Source organism: Anabas testudineus, chromosome 1, assembly GCF_900324465.2.
Source record: "Anabas testudineus chromosome 1, fAnaTes1.2, whole genome shotgun sequence".
In the NCBI taxonomy this organism is placed as follows: Eukaryota; Metazoa; Chordata; class Actinopteri; order Anabantiformes; family Anabantidae; genus Anabas; species Anabas testudineus.
Window position 1 is genome coordinate 7,394,926 of NC_046610.1, and position 16,676 is coordinate 7,411,601.

Genomic DNA, 16,676 nt, shown 5'->3' on the forward strand with positions numbered 1-16,676 from the left:
TGTTTGTACATTTCTTTTTTTTTTTTTTTTTTTCTTTCTATGCTCTAAATACTTTTCATATCAAGAGGAAACTGAAGCTGACATTCTCTACTGGGAAAAGGTGGTAAAAGGTGTGTGAAAACAACTTCCATTGTGGGCTCAGAAGAAAGCAAAACCTGTGGGAGAAAATGACTGAATGAACAAAGCTGCTGCTATTGGCGGAAAAAGTGTATAAAAATACAGTAGGAGAAAATAAAGTGGAAATGTGACACACTTCTGACAAGTGGTTCATTGTTGTGCTGCTAAACCATTCCATCAACCAGACTTGATGGTTTTGAAGAAGCGCAGTATTAACGAAACGCTTGCTGATATGCTGAAACTGTTGTTACACATTTGTAAGATGTTAAAACTACACTGCTGCTGGTGTCTCTGCTCAACACATACCTTTGTCATGTCATTTTATGTAACTTGATTGCTTGCAAGATTATTATCATCTCCTCTCTGCTTTGTCGTTCTAAGACTAACTGCAGTTTTTTCCTTTGCTGCCCTATGACAGTTCTGTGGAGCGTTTAGGGGACCAGCAGTGATTCAGCTGTGGATTAATTCTCTGAAAGATGGAAGGACAGATCTGTGAATCTGAATCTCTTATGAATACTTTCGAATGAATACTTTAAATCTCTTTTGATTTGTTTTTTCTATGGAGGCTTTCAATGACAAACCCAGAAAGAATCACTACCTGGTTCTGCTGTTTCCATCAGTACTATGGAAAATTTTAGCATCTTTTTTTGGGGCCTTCTTCTTTTACTCTTTACAGTTTTGTGCACCGCTGACTCACCGGCTATCACTTTAACCTTGTGTCCTACAGGAGCACATAGTTATTTTCAGCAAAAAGACAGATGCTAAAGCCACTGTAAGCGATCTGTGTAGCACCAAACAGCAGAGAGATGGTGTTAGTAACCAGCTGATGAAGAGCTGGATTGTTCCCTCAGTGGCTGTTGGAAACCACAACAGGGCCACACAGATAGTGAGTTTTTGTGATAGTAAGTCAAAGGCTTTGACTTCATTGGTTTTGGTATTTTGTTTTACTGCTGGAGCTTTGATCTATGGCCTTGCCGTGGTGAAAGACACTTTCTGTTTTCTTTACATGGTACTGATTCAGTAATGGAAGAACTAAATCACAGCCATTGGTCATGTAACACCTTACTTTTTCATTTTGTATATCCTGGGCTATAAAAATCTTTGGCCCCAGATTACTGTATAACTCTGTTTGGGGGCAGCGTAAATCCCTAGGATTTTTACATTTGCTCATCCCCAACCCATTCAGTCCTTTCCTACCACACAGAGCTCTTGGGATTAAACGGATAGAGAAGGGGGCAGGGAGTCCACTGGGAGCTGGCTCTTTCAGCTCTTGCTTTGATGATGATGGTCAGCGGCCGTTATGTAAGCCAAGTGGATTTCAAATGCATAGCTGAGCCATTCTCTTCCGTGATGCCTTTGTCTGCGTTCCACTAACCAGGCTGCCCACACACGCCATGCACCACACATGCAAATAGTGATGTAGTACTGTAGGCTAAACAGCCCTGCCTCCTATACAGAGTCCTCTGGTACCCATTGACAGTTTTTATATGCTCACCTTTGTTTGCAGACACAACCTGATGGCTTCTGCTTTGGGACTACCACAGGAGTCATAATGCAAACGAATAGGTCGTGTTACACATTGGATAAAATTACATTGTTTAGCAGATTTGTAGCAGAGCTGACAGAGCTATGCCTTGACAGAATATGAATGCACTTAAAACAGGTTTAAGCAAGAAGATCAGCTCAAATAAATACCAGTTTGTGGGGTATACTAAAGTCTAATTCAACAGTCCTTCAATAAACAACACTACATAAGAACATTGTACTCCGTCAAGAAAGGTGAAATAAAATTATTTATTACTCCAGGTTCCCAATTATGGGTTTACCTCCAGACTTGGACAGTCTTCTTGAGCTGCTGCCTACTAGCAACCAACACAACCACCTGACTGCTTGTGTTGGCAGTGACAGCCAAAACTGAGGACAAGACTTAAGTTATAAACCTGAATTACACAATGGAGGTAATAACTGCAATAAACACAGAACTAAAGTAAATCCTTCATCAGTATCAGATTTTATTTTGCATATGAACAATACCTGATATCCATGCATACATTATAATGAGCTCACAAGGTGGCTGAAAGAGAAAGAGAGAGAGAGAGAGACTGAAATATATATTCCACCTAATGAAAGGGACGGTATTGCAGGCTACAGTATAATAAGACAGCAGCACCCAAATAGTGTTACAGTGTCACAAATGAAGAGATTAAAATGTTTTGTTTTCATTTATAAACTTCTGGTTATGTTCTTCAACCAAGTTTTATAGATTTTCTTTTTCTTTTGGCCTCATAAAATCTTGTCTTCATTTAACTGGAACCTGATATATCTTACTATATATCTACATGACATTTCATACAAAATAAATACAGTATATATTGCATGATACATTTATATCATCACTGTAAACATGAAAACAAAACATAATGTATATATACTGTACTACAAGTACTGCAGAGTCAAACAAAAAAGTGCTTGATAAAAGACAAAGATAATATCCACCCGTTTTACCTGTGATTGTTCAGAGATCACATAGTACCACATGGCAGTCTGTGGACAGCTCAGAGGATTGCTGTTTCATATTTATATTTGGTATTTTTCCCACTCAGCTTTTTTTAAACTCTGAGTCACAGCATATCCATTGCTGCTCAGTATTCCTCTGACTTCTGTATCAGACAGAGTCCACCTTGACCTGGTTATTGTTGGTCATGAGTGGTGACGGTTTACTCTTGAGCCTCTCCCCTGCATCATTTGAGCTGTCCTGGAAGAAGATGCGTGCCGTGCAGACTGAAACTACAATGCGCTTGTACTCACGCCGGAAGTTCTGGTTCAGCACACCATAGACAATGGCATTAAGGCAGCTGTTGAAGTAGGCCATGAAGTAGCTCGCCACGAATAACCACTCGGGGATGAGGGGAACCACCACCTCGGGTTTGATTGCTACGGCCAGGCCGATGAAGTTGAGCGGCGCCCAGCAAACAGCAAAAAGCACAAACACCACAAACATGGTGACAAAGTTTCTAACATCGTGTGGCGTTAGCTTGGGCCTGTTGTCTGGTTTGACCCGCCTTCTCACCTGTATGACCAGTATCCAGATGCGCAGGTAACAGTAGGTGACAATCATGATGGGCAAAATAAAGTGAAAGAAGACCACTGCGATAGTGTATGCCGAGCTGGCTGACTGTTCAAAGGTGCAGGAGTAAATTCGCGGGTCATACTGAAGTGAACCCACAAACAGATTGGGCACAATGGCCACGACAGTCAGTGCCCAGATTAACATCACATAGCAGACAGAGTTTTTGTCGCTGTACAGTTTATCATACTTGAGGCTGTGGCAGATGTAACAGTATCGATTGATGGCAATGCCGGTGATGTTGAAGATGGAGCCGATGACGCTGACTCCCATGACGAAGCCGCTGATCTGGCAGTGGACGTTACCCAGGTTCCAGCCATTGTGGAAGATGGAGGTGAGGACCAGAGGATACGGATAGATGGCCACCACAAGGTCTGCCACTGCCAAGCTCACCACGAAGATGTTCCCTGCAGACAAACACACACCCACAGGAGAGACACATGAGTCAATGGCAACTGAAGCACAGCCAACTAGTCATCCAAATGAACAAGATGAAGAGATTGTGAGGGATTGTGCCGAGAGACTGCCAATTTGTTCATGCAGAAAAAAAGGAAATATACCACTGCTTTGCTTGTTTAAGCATGTTTACATTTTCCCCCAAAATAGGGGATTAAGCATAGGAGACAACAACAACATTAAAGTAACAGGTCACAGCATCCAAGAATAATAAAATATCATCAGATCTTCTTATGTTCTGTGTGAAGATCTAAATCTACAGTCAAGGTTTTCATTGGCATTTGCATTTCATTGCAAAAACTGCCTGGCAGGAAGGACAATTCTTTAGAAAAAACCAAAATAGCTATGTTATGTTTTGGTTGGCAGTTATTTAAGAGTACATGATTTGCAAATATGCTAAAACATGCAAATACGCCAGCACAATCCTTTAGAGACATGCACTTGTTTTTGTTGCTACTTTGTTACATAAGGGCCCCAGGGCCGGATGTTAAGAAGCATTTGCAAATTAAGTATTGTTCCTCTATATGTGCACTGTATGTGCAACACGTTTGATAGCGTCTCCTGAAGACTTGGCATGTGTGAACTTGCATCCAGATTTTACCTCTCGATATTGATGTCTAAAAAAAGGGAGGGTGTGTAGCATGAATAGCAGTAAGCAGCACATTATGATCCTTATTGACAGGCTTGGATTCAGTTTGCTTATGTGACAACACCCTGTCAGGGAAGATAAGATGCATTTGCTGCTAGTCAGATGATAGCATAATGTATATCTTCACAACAACTGCATCAGGAAATTTCATTTCTGCACTGACGTGTAGTCTGTTGATATCAAACACACTGCCCTGGCATGCAGGCAGACCAGTCAGTCTCACCCGAGCATTTAAAATACACTGCTCATCAACTGGGTGGCCTGTTATCTTTGTGGAACATACCAACCATTCTACCGCCAGGTGTCATGTATCTTTTGATTAAGTTTATTCCCTTTATAACTACCATTCAGCTGCCCTCTATACGACATTAGGTGCACCTGTTGTCACAAGATCCCATGACTGCTAGAGAGCTTTACTGTCTTTATGTGTGTACTACATGTGCATACTTTTGTTTGTCTACAGTAATACAGACTATAAGTGAGGATATTTTCGGAAAAGTAAGAATATTTCTCCCGATTCTGAGGTCCTAGGGGGCTTTTAAGGGGTGTTTGTTGGTAAGACATGCAAACCTGTGGTGTTTTCTTGTGTCCATGCTGAACCGTGTGTGATGATGAGGAAAAAAGAATCTGTACCATAGAGTCAAAAATAGTCAATGTTATTCAATGTGTTGAATAATATGTCGTTCTAAGGGGCAGGTTAGACTTAGGTTAGTGTAAGTGTTTTGACATACAATTGTGGCCACCCAAGAGAAGCAAAATAGGCTGTAAACACAACACTGAAGTGTCTTGACATTAAAAGGTTGTTGAAGCTAACATGTTGCCTACACATTCACATCCAAAGTGACCTACAAGTGAGGTACAAGGCAAGCACAATATTTAAGTCAAGGAAAAAAAACATTAAATGCTATAGAAAGAAAGATTTCTGTTTAATAAGATGCAAGTGCAGGATTTCTTTTTAGATTGAAGTGCATAGGAAGTTGGTAGTGAGGCTGCTGAGCGTCTTGTTCCAAATCAATTGGGAAGACGTTTTAATCTTGACTTCTGGATCTACCTGCTTCTCAGCTGTGTCACTGGCATCATATCTGCTTAGGTACTTTTAAGTAGATCCAGTAAGGGGGCAGATTAGGGGCTAATCACCCCTGACCAAATAAGGGATGTCTTCCTTGTGACCTTTCACTTTTGCTGCTGCCTTCTGATTTCTAACAGCGGGTAAATGTTTCAGGCCTCATCAGCGAGCTGGAAAACTGGGTTATGCAACCATTCTGGCATGTGCATTTGTCACCGCGAAGCAGCATCGACACAATATATAGAAAGAAGTAGGTGTGGACAAGTTCTGTGTGTCTCTCTTTTAAATGCCATTGTTGTGGTGATTTAATGCTGCTTTTGACTTGACACTACCCCCACAGGCCATAAGCCTTAATGTGCACACAAATGTGAAGTTAGTCCTCCCAACTATAGTGCTGCAGATGTCTGTTTGATTGTACATTTGTTTTAATCTCATTGTGCGGAAATGATCACATTATGGGTTATTGGTCACACTTAAGGTTAGGGATGATGTAGTTGTTGTTAATGAGAGGACATATGTCTGAGGAGGGACAGTAACTCAATGTTATCTCCTCTTAATTGACGTATGTGTGTAGGGAGATGATGACTGACTGCACACTGCCAACCGAGAACCTTTTTCTTATGATCAGAGAAGGTGTTGTGAACATTCATGTTGAAGGGGCTCCCTCCTCCTCCTCCCCTTGGCTATTGTTTACTGTAGCAACCCCGTTACAGGATTTTAAAACCGAAGTCACTCAGTATTAACAGCCTTGACCTTGACGTGGTCATGTCCATGTCGTGAAAGACCTACAGGCAGTTGGCTCTTTTGGCTGTTGGACTCTCTCATTCGCTGTCTCTGCCACTGTGACTAGTCCGGTGATTGATGCACCATTTTTTCATTTGGCTTGCGGAGAGATACAGCCTGGTGCTGTGTCCCTTTTTCCATTTCTGGAAAAACAATTTCAACCGATTGCTGTGAGGATTTAGGTACAAGTGAAGCATGTCTGAGTGTTTTTTTTTTCCGCACACATGTAGCTCACAATGAATTTTGACAAAGATCAAGGAGCACCACAGCATTTAGAAATACAAGCTCACATTTCCTTTTTTCATATTTTAGTGTTGCAGCAGTCACAAAAACATTACAATTATAACATATTGAAAATGAAATACTGGCATCAAATATAAATTAGTTTTTAACCACCCACCCAATACATTTTTTAATTTTAAATTTGGCAGTAATGACACCTGTGAGTCTGTCTCACTCTGAAACATCTAAATTAGGATTTCGGAGCACAGTTACTCTGATTCAGTCGAGCTGAAAGTGAAGTGTCTGTGAGCAGCTACACTGAGGTCTTTCCACAGATTTTCCAAGGGGATCTAAGACCTGGCTTTTACTGGGTCATCCAGGGACTGTCACTTTCTTGGCCTGAAGCCATTGAAGTGATATGGAAGAGCTGTAATTTGATATGGAGCTTAGCAGAAGTGCAGTCAGGGAGACTATTTTATTCTTAAATCTCTTGCTTCTACTTGTTCATTGACTTCATTCGTGTAATCATTAAAGCTCTGCCCCTTGGCACTCCTCCATTCATATATTTTGCCTTTCTTCTAAATCACATCAGGTAAAACATTTAATAGGCAGCTCATTCTTGGTTTATATTATCCAATTAAACAAGATTAAAACTTTCCATGTATTAACTCCGCTCACTAATCAGCGAGTGTTTTATTTACCCCGATCAGCTCCTCCTGCCCTGCGGCCTCACAGTGTTGACCTGCCCCACAGACACCAACATAAACATTGGCAGAGGCACTGGGTTCACCAATTATACAATTATTCTCTGTAATTGCACATTAGCTCCCGTTAAACGTCTAAGCCACGAACTCATCTAAATTTAATCAGTGCGGCTTCAAATTCATAAACACACATTGTCAAGACTTGAGTTCCTGTGTAGCCACAAACTCCTCACCTCAACATAAAGGGTCACATTTGGCTGCATTTATTTGTCCACCAACCTCACAAGTTCCCCGTCACTCTGCACTGAAAAGAGCAGACACTCAGAGACCTTCATGCTTTATAGAACGGATGTTGTCAGACTGCCAGCGAGCCTGTTTGTTGAGACTTACATTTGTCATTGTTTCAGACCAATGTTTTGCTTTCAGAGTCATGCTGTTTTTCCAGCACTGACGTCTTTCAGTATTCTGACATGTCGCCAAACAAGTGCTGCTCCGACTTTTGTCATTCAGATGGTGCTATCTCAGCAAATGTTTTTGTTCTGCCACTGTTGCTTGGATTTTTGTCACATCTGCTTATTGTCCAGCTGTTCAGCCTTGTAAAATGCTGCTATGAAATCTACATTATTGTTGTAATACTATATATATATATATATATATATATATATATATATATATATATATATATGTGTGTGTATGTTTATAACTGCTAAGCTATTGTGAAACTACTGTATATGCATTGCGCTAAAATGGAAGAATTACATTCTAACCATAATTTAACAGTGGAAAGAATGTTAATTGTTCAGTTTAATTTCATATTTGGTAGCAGCTATTATGGAGTGTACATGATAGAAGGGTTAGCAGCAGGTGGACGAAGCCCTGACACTCTGTGCCCTTAAGTCCTGACAGCACTAATGAACTAGGGATTTCATTACACATGGTCAAAAGTCAAGTTTAATTACATGCCACGTCAGGGGAAGTTAGTGAGGTCAGAGGAAATGTGCAGAAAAGGCATTTAAGGAGAACATACTGCAGGACACTTATTTTAAAGTATGTTAATGTGTGAAAATCCACCACATGAATACATTATAAAAAGAATATTTCAATTCTGAATATGACACTTTATGAAACTATGAATTTAAAAAACAACTTTTATTTTTATGGCACTGCCAAGACTAGTGAAACCTGCACTATGAGACATGGGTATTTGTCTGACCTTGAAATGAACTTTATATGAAAAAACCAAAGCAGCAAAGTGTTAGGCACAAAAGGGGAGACAGGATGGCAGCTCTTGAGGCAGTACGGGGCTACGTCTACTGCACATGCTCCAATAAAAAGACAACAGAGCTGTAATTTTATAAATGCTTTTCAGTAATATTAAAAGACAGCTCTAATCTCTACAAACACCAAAAGGCAAGGCGAGAAGATGTGCTTTAACTGTGAACTCTAATTTGGAAAGTGCCTTGACAAAGTGCAGTGATATTGCACATAGTAATGCGTGGTGTGAAAATACAAAGCTGCTGTGATTCAGTGCACATCAAAATGATCCACTATAATATGGTGTTCTGGATAGTGTATCGTATGCATTTTACAATATTTACCAGGCTACTCACTGTGTTGCAGAACGATCATATGAAACATTTTGTAAGGAACATGATTAAAACACAAAAAAGTACCTCTACAAATATAAATTCAACTTAGTCAAATACTTACGTACAATATTTGCATCTTGCCAAGAAAAAAAAGCACATTTTCATACTCTCTTTCCGTGGGGTGATTTCCATCATGCTGTTGATACTGTACATTTTTACTGCTGTAGCCACCATGAGCCTGTACTTTGGTCTTTCATTCTTTTTGTGGATTTTCTTTCATTATTACTGCAGTTCGACTGCTCGTACATGATTCAGGGATCAGTAACTGTGCCAACGAATTTGAAAGTCTTGAATAAACATGAACCCTTCATGAATGGGAGGATATAATGTGTTTGTGTGTGTGTGTGTGTGTGTGTGTGTGTGTGTTTCAGACTGGGGGCATTTAGCAAGGTCTTGTGGAATTTACTCAAAATACCCGAGCTCCTACCACTATGACAGTAAAAAAAAATTTGCAGCCTTATAAAGAAGAAGTGATTATGTGCCTGGGTCACTATAGGATTTGTGGTTATTGTGTTTATAAATGAAGCCACTGACAGGCGTAGATGATGAGACTCGCAGCAGATATAATCTCCTCATTTCTCTTACCGAAGCTCAAGAAAACACAAAGAAGACACAGTAAACACTGTAAACAATAAAACACAGAAATCTGTCAATACTCTTTTTCTGTTACTGTACAGATAATTTGTTTGCAGCTCCTAAGAGAATAGTGAAAAGCAAGCACTTCATACATGGATTTATAGAGAGGAGGTTTATTCCAACCCTGGTCTGTCAAAGGAAAGAAGGGATTTACAAAGTGACCTCAAGTGCCCTCTCTGCTAGGGAAGTACCAACCAGAGTCACACAGCATTTTGCACAGCCTGCCTGATTCTAGTGCAGCAGAAAGCAGCTGTCCCCAAGAAGCCTCAATGTTATTTAAATGTCAGAATTTTGCAATGATAATCACTGCGGTTAACAAAAGTCAGTGCAGTGCAACATTTATCCAAGTGACCAACTTACCAACATATCTTTTTATGTGTGTTTGTGCTGTGTTTTGACGCAGGAGCTTTTCACGACTCATCATACACAAACATGTGGAGCACTTTTTGCTCTTCTGTAATTCTCTCGTCTTGCAGTGAGGGTTTTGCCATCAGGCAGGAGATTCCCTGCAAGATACTGTCATGTTAGCACACAATGTCCTTTGTCTGACACAACATTTAAAACAATGCTGCATTTTCAGTCTTCATTAGACAGGAATTTTGCTAACAGCAAAGCTTTTCAGACCTCAAGTAAGTATTGTGTCTTTGCTTTATTTAAGGAAAGATTAATGAGCTCCTGTTCTACTTGGCACTGTTATGAAGTCCTCTGGGCTTTAACACTGGGATGCAACTTGAGAGTGAGACTTTAACAGCTCCTCACATACAGTGAGGTTTACCAACTAACTGGTCAACTAACCTTGTCAAACCTCAAAACTACACTGTCTCAATCTCAAATTGCTAGTCCTCCTTTCCTACAGCCACCATTGCAATTTTGAAGATCATGTGTTGTGAAAATACCTGTCCGCCACACTTACTTTCTCTGGTCAGGGAGCAGAGATGACAAAACACCACGGGTGGTGTAACACTGGATGTCACCCAGGCCCCCACAGCTGGTGGCCTGACACAGCCTGACAGCACCAGTCACGTCTTCCAGATAAAAACCCCCTAGACAAGTTGTCCAATGTCATGTTGTCAATCTGATTACATGGTCTTCACGTGTCATAAACTAGTGGCAAAACACAATATAAAAATGAACCTGCTTGTCAGACTATTCTTGGAGATGAAGGTTTGTTGCAACACTGATATCTGTGTTTAGCACTAGAGTCGCATCTTTAGTCATAGATGGACGAGCATTTATCTTTCCATCACACTGCTCTTGATGAACATCAGGTCATTGTGTGGGGGGGTACTGTACTTTAGGTTCCCTGAGGAGCTGTGGATTGGGTGAACCATGTGGCCACAGCTCCTGTAGCTGCTGGTGCTGCTGAGGTTTACAGTACGCCAGCTGCTCCCAAGTGAGCCACACTCTGTGGTGCAGATACACCATCTGTTTTAAAGTAGAGAAAACAAAAATACTATTTTTTTTACCTTCCAGGATTTTAAAATAAACTAAAACAGCAAAAATCCACACCTAAAGCTAAGTGCTGTTTGTATGAAGGTATTTCTACTGAGTTCTATCAAACCGTCATTAACTTGGCAGATGCAGGTTATTTTGCTGACAGTAAACAGAGTGTCTTGAACCCTTTCTGGTACATATGAATGATTTATGTTTCATCAACACTTGAGGCTGTTGTTGCAGTTTCATCTCTGGGAATCCCCATTCACAGAGACAGAACTTTATGATTATTAATTGAATTAATTACAGTTCATTTTTGCACATCTTTGTTAAGGTTGTGATGAGAACACCAATGAAATAATGGTCTTGACAGTTTTGGAGTATATAATCTAGGCTCTTTTTTAAATAAAATATTACTACAGCTTAATATTTGGCTTAATATTAATAATCATGTTGGTATTAATCAGTATTAAAGTGTAGTGTATTGGCTTCTCTCTAATGCCCACGGCAAACTGGAGGTGTGAAGTTTCTTTGTGGTGAGTGAGAGGGATGTCAGGCGCCCAAGCTGAGACACAGTCTGCATGTATGTGTTTCCACATTTTAATAGTGCAAGTAAAATAAGATTATTACGGATATCGTACTTTTAGGAAAAAAAAATGAGGAGAAAGAAAGTAAATGCGGACTTATCTAACAAACAAATATCCAAATATATCAGCACGGCCAACCAATGTGAGAATGTACTCTATGGGGGACATGCGTTGAGCGCTGAGCTTAAGGTACAATTCACACAAACAAAAGACACAAAGATAGCAAATCATCTGAGAATTAATACGAGGAAGCATTGTGGAAATATGCCAGTATCAGTAAAGGTGGGGCTATTTGCTTACTTGTTTGCTTATCTCCCAAGTGAAGCAGTAAATGTAAATTTTACAGCATTTCGGGATTTTGTTTAGATGAATTTGAACTTGGACTTTGTAAAGCGTCGCAGCCCTACTACTGTTAGCTTAGTACAGGGTGTTACGATTATGACTGGTGACGTGAAAAACACTACATTCTTATACCATGTGAAAACCATGTGCTCACATGGTTGTTGACAGGAGGCGCGCCGACCAGAACAAATCCCCAAAGAGAGCCAGTTCTCCAAATTCAATTCTAACAATCGTGCTGAAAAGAATGGTTGTTGCACAGTGGAGTTTTACACTCACACACAGACACACACACACACACAAATGTGCACAACATTACAATCATCAAAAGCTTAAGGTAAGCAGTTCTGTAGGAATTACTGTTTGCTGTGTGTTTTTAAAACTGGAAGGGAAGCACGTTCGGACTCAATTCAGGCAAATTATCAGCTGAAAACAGATTTTTGAGGCTGTTTCTTAAACCACCTGTTCTAGTCACAAAAAGATTACCTTTAACCCCTTTCCATTATTACCTTGCTTACTATTTTTCACAACACACAGTTCCAATCTGAGTAGTAGAATAGCTGCATGCAGGAGAGACCAGTGTGGCAGGGGGCTGATGGGTTGACCCAGATAGAGAGGGACAGACTTAAAGTTCAACCAGGACACACGGGATCAGAGTACAGTGTTACAGTGACCACTTCTTTCCGTGCTCTCTCACAAACACCCCCACCACACACACACACCACACACACCTGTTTCGTTTAAAAACCCTTCTTGTTTCCAGCGCTGTGACAATTTAACCTACAGGACACTTCGTAATTCAACTTTGATTATTTCCCAGTGTTGATGATTTGTCTGCTTGCCATGGTTATTGTTTTCCTAATGAATGCTTGAACAGATTTATTATTCAACTCAACTGGGAACAGAAACAGAATGCAAACCGCATCTCTCACTTCATTTCCAGATATTGCTTCATTTCCCAAAGACAAAGTAAAAATTGGTGAGAAACACAACAAAAGTCATGTCAGTTACATAAGAATACACACATCCTGCTCTGAAGACAGAGAGCTACTGTATAGATGAAGAGAGTTATTGTCTGCAGACCGTCACATGGAGGGAAGCTCCAGCAGGTTAGTGGACGACAAAGAGCCTCAAGGCCTTGGAATATCACATGGAGCCACGATTAGCAAGCCAGAGCTAGTTCCTCCAGCACATAGATGTATAAGAACATAATTGCTGACATAGTTACCACCATGAATGTATTAAGACAACTAGATAAACATAATCTAATTGGCCACAGGGGTCACTCGATTTGCTGCTGTGTAAAAACATTCCCTGAAGCCTCAAAAGCATTCTCCTCATAAACTATCATCATAAAAACATTCGTAAAAGTGTTGCAGCTGCTAACAGGGTGAGTTATTACTCTTTGCATTTATTTATTGACATTTTTATCCAGGTTTGGATTCTGGTGTCATAATGATATGAAGCCCATAGGCTACCTGGAATCAGGAGGGCAGGCTAGCAGAAGAAACACTAATGCAGTGGGCTGCACAACGAAGCAGTTTTAAATGGATGGATGGATGGATGGATGGATGGATGGATGGATGGAGAGCCACTGAAATGAATGTGCAATGTGCAAACATTACAGAGCAGTTCAGATTCCCTTTTGCAAAAACCACTCAGCTTGATCCTGTCAGAAGATTGGATTGATCCCATTTATGTCATCTGGGACCCATGAAAGCAAGTATTAATGAGGAGTTACTGCCACTCATTATAACATGAGAAAACTAGTGCTTCACTGTTACTCTGGTTATTGTACAATAAAAAAAAACAAAGCTGCTGCACAATACAGTTCAATTCAGAATGTATTCGGTTAACATGTGATTTTGAGAATGATAATTAGGCCTACACATACATTATACATGTTCTACATTTAAATACAGTACATGTCTTTTTACTCTAGGGCTTTCAGAAATGATAAAAATAAAGCTGTGAAGGAGCTGCCATAAATCATGGCTTTAAACAAGAGGGCCTTTCTTCTGTTATGGGTTGCACTTTTATAGCAACCATAAAAAAAGGAAACATTCGGCTTAATTTGAAATAAAATTTTATATAAAACTTTAAAGAGCCAGGGAGTTTCCTTTCAATGTTTCCTGAACTGGCATTACTGGTGGTTATAATCGAATTGACTACTCATAAAAGACAGAAAGTCATCTGATATGATATGTGTTTCTAACAACACGTGCAGCGCAGCAATATCACAGATTTTGGATTTTTATGTTGATGCTCACTAAGCTGGTGGAAAATTAAAATGGTATTGATGGCTAACACTGTGGTGGAACAACAGCATTTCCAGTTTGTTTATATGCTTTTATTCCACTAGATTTCATTGGCACATGTATTCCAATGCATTGTCCAACAGATGTAGTTAGTTAGTTCAGATGAAGAGAGGACATCAGCTGTATGATTCTCAGCTGCAGAGCATTCAGTTGACTCTAAGGTAGGAATGTGCTGCAGTGTATAAGAGACATTAGCAATCTGACTTCTACATTAAATCTCTTTACTATACACTTATACAGTAAACAGAGTTTTGCACCAACATCGTTGTATGTGGTTGATACAAGAACTTTAGCAACTCAGCTAAAGACAAGAATATTAATAGACAATTCGGTTGCGACGTGACATGATGTTACCACCTCCAAGGCTTGGGAAGTAACGTCTACTGATGTGAAGTGCTAAACAGTTGTACAGCTTATGAACACCCATCAGCCTCACTGACCTCCACACCCCTATTGTTCACTGCCATCATGGAAAATGTCATACATAGGTAAAATGTAGATCACTATAACTTATATGTTAGGTTAATGATATATAATATAGCACCATACTGAATATAATGCCTCCTCATACTTTAAATAAAACACAATTTAAATAAAATACAGACTCTGTAATAGTAAATATTTATGCCTGGAGCTGGAGTTACTTTGAGTTAACTATTTATGTAGTTTATAGTGGTTCTACAGGGTGTTTCATACATGAAGTTAGAGCTTATCACGCTGCACAGCTGATGCCTGGTGTGTGTCTGTGAGTGCACGTGTGAGCGTGCGTGAGAGCTGTTTGCTCCACTTTCTCACGACAGCTGCTGTACAACTTCGGGATCTTGTTTTGGGCAAAATATTTGCAGTTCGGTATTACAAACCATCAAGGCGGTGTTTTCACCAGTACCTCAAAGCCATCTGTCTCCACAGCTCGGATGCCACCATGCCTCTAGATACAGTGGATGGTGTGTGCTCACTCTTTTGTATCTTAAAGCTGCAGTATTTGTGAACGTTGTCACTCAATTATCACCCAGCTCTGCAGTTCCCCTGATCTCTATGGAGCAACTTTCAGCGAACTGTTTTGGATTGTCGGATGGTTCTCATCACGCTTATTTCCAGTGGGAGTTTTCCTAACATGTAAATATGCAATTTGTTTAACACTGGCATTTAGAGCTGTATTTGTTATGATGAAGTCATCTTTGTTAACATTAAGTGCAATTACAGTAAGTAACAATGTGAATCATTCATTTATGTACATATCTCAGAATAACATGCAGGAAACACATAGTTACGTTACAGTACTGTGTTGAGTTATGTTACTGTCCTAAAGTCCTTTGTATATTTTGATATCTTGTTGCCTTTCCCATGGAAAATTGAGGTCAGACAAGAGCTTAGCATCTGTTGAGCTTCATTATATATGATTAGTTTGTGCAGCAGTTATTTCCAACATCCTACCTGACCCCAATTGACCCAAAAGAGCTCAATGTAATCTCCTTATACCATAGTTTGGCTTCTTTGTGTACTATGTGAATGTCATTTTCTTCTCTTTTTTTAGACATACATACCCAAAATTTGAAGGCTTTGAAGATGAGCTGTATTTTGTTACGGTAGTTAACGGCTTTTATACCATGATTGGTATGACCATCACATGACCACGATCATTTGAGTGTCACTCCAAGCATAAGCTTTAGGCACAGCCTCTAATTTCCTATTTACTGAATGTAACAGCCCTGCCTCAAAGTCACATTCAGTGCAGCCAGAATGTCACATTCTCACTAATCCCTATATTAAACACCCACTATCTTTTTTCCCCATCACCAGTATTTTCCACGTTCATGTTTCACATCACATCCTTTGCAGCCACTGCCATCATAATTATGATGACAAGATCAAAACACTTGCATGTACTGTCACACAAGCATATGCACACAAAAACCCTATCTGCGCGAGGAAAGAGGCTTCATTGACCGGCAGTAAATAAACAAAAGAAAATAAGCATCATGTGTAAACACTCGGAGCAACTGGGAGACACACATCAATCACCCACCCATGCTTGTCATCCAAACCCTCTCTCTTCCAGCCTGCGAATCTCACACATTGACAAAAAGGCACAATATTCTGCAACATTCACATTAACAAGCTGGTGGTAGAAAGAAAGAAACAAACCCAAGCACAGCCCAGATTTTTCCATGAAGCTGGTGGACACTGATGTATCAAAGTTTGTTTTTTTGCAATATAAACTAGCATTGTCTGGCTGTCCTTTCATATTCCCGCACCAACTTGAGGGTTTCTGCCCCAAAGTGTGCAGGAATATGTCGGTGAAGATTCTCAGTTGTCCAGGTGAAGTTATCTGGAAGTTGAGTCATGGCAACTGGACTTCCTTTAGTTAGTTGAAACGTTTCGCTACTCATCCAAGTAGCTTCTTCAGTCTGACTGAAGTCCAGTTGCCATGACTCAACTTCCAGATAAACTAGCATTTTAAGTAACATATACTGTGAATATAAATATATCTGTTAGTTTTACATTTTGTAATTTCAAAGGGGTCACAAACACACGAGCATTCATCACCTAACTGCAGTTTGCCATCTTTAAGTTGGTTTTTGTTTTATG

The 16,676-nt window shown here is 40.0% G+C and overlaps 1 protein-coding gene across 1 annotated transcript in view; it reads right to left on the bottom strand.

Moving 5' to 3' along the window:
• Nucleotides 1-2,116: 2,116 nt before the first annotated feature.
• Nucleotides 2,117-16,676, bottom strand: part of mtnr1aa (melatonin receptor 1A a) — a 29,642-nt gene continuing 15,082 nt past the window's right edge. The window contains exon 2 of the mRNA XM_026360941.1: nucleotides 2,117-3,651. Within this exon, the coding sequence (XP_026216726.1) occupies nucleotides 2,783-3,651 (869 nt within the window). The 3' untranslated portion in view covers nucleotides 2,117-2,782. The remainder of the gene's footprint in view (nucleotides 3,652-16,676) is intronic.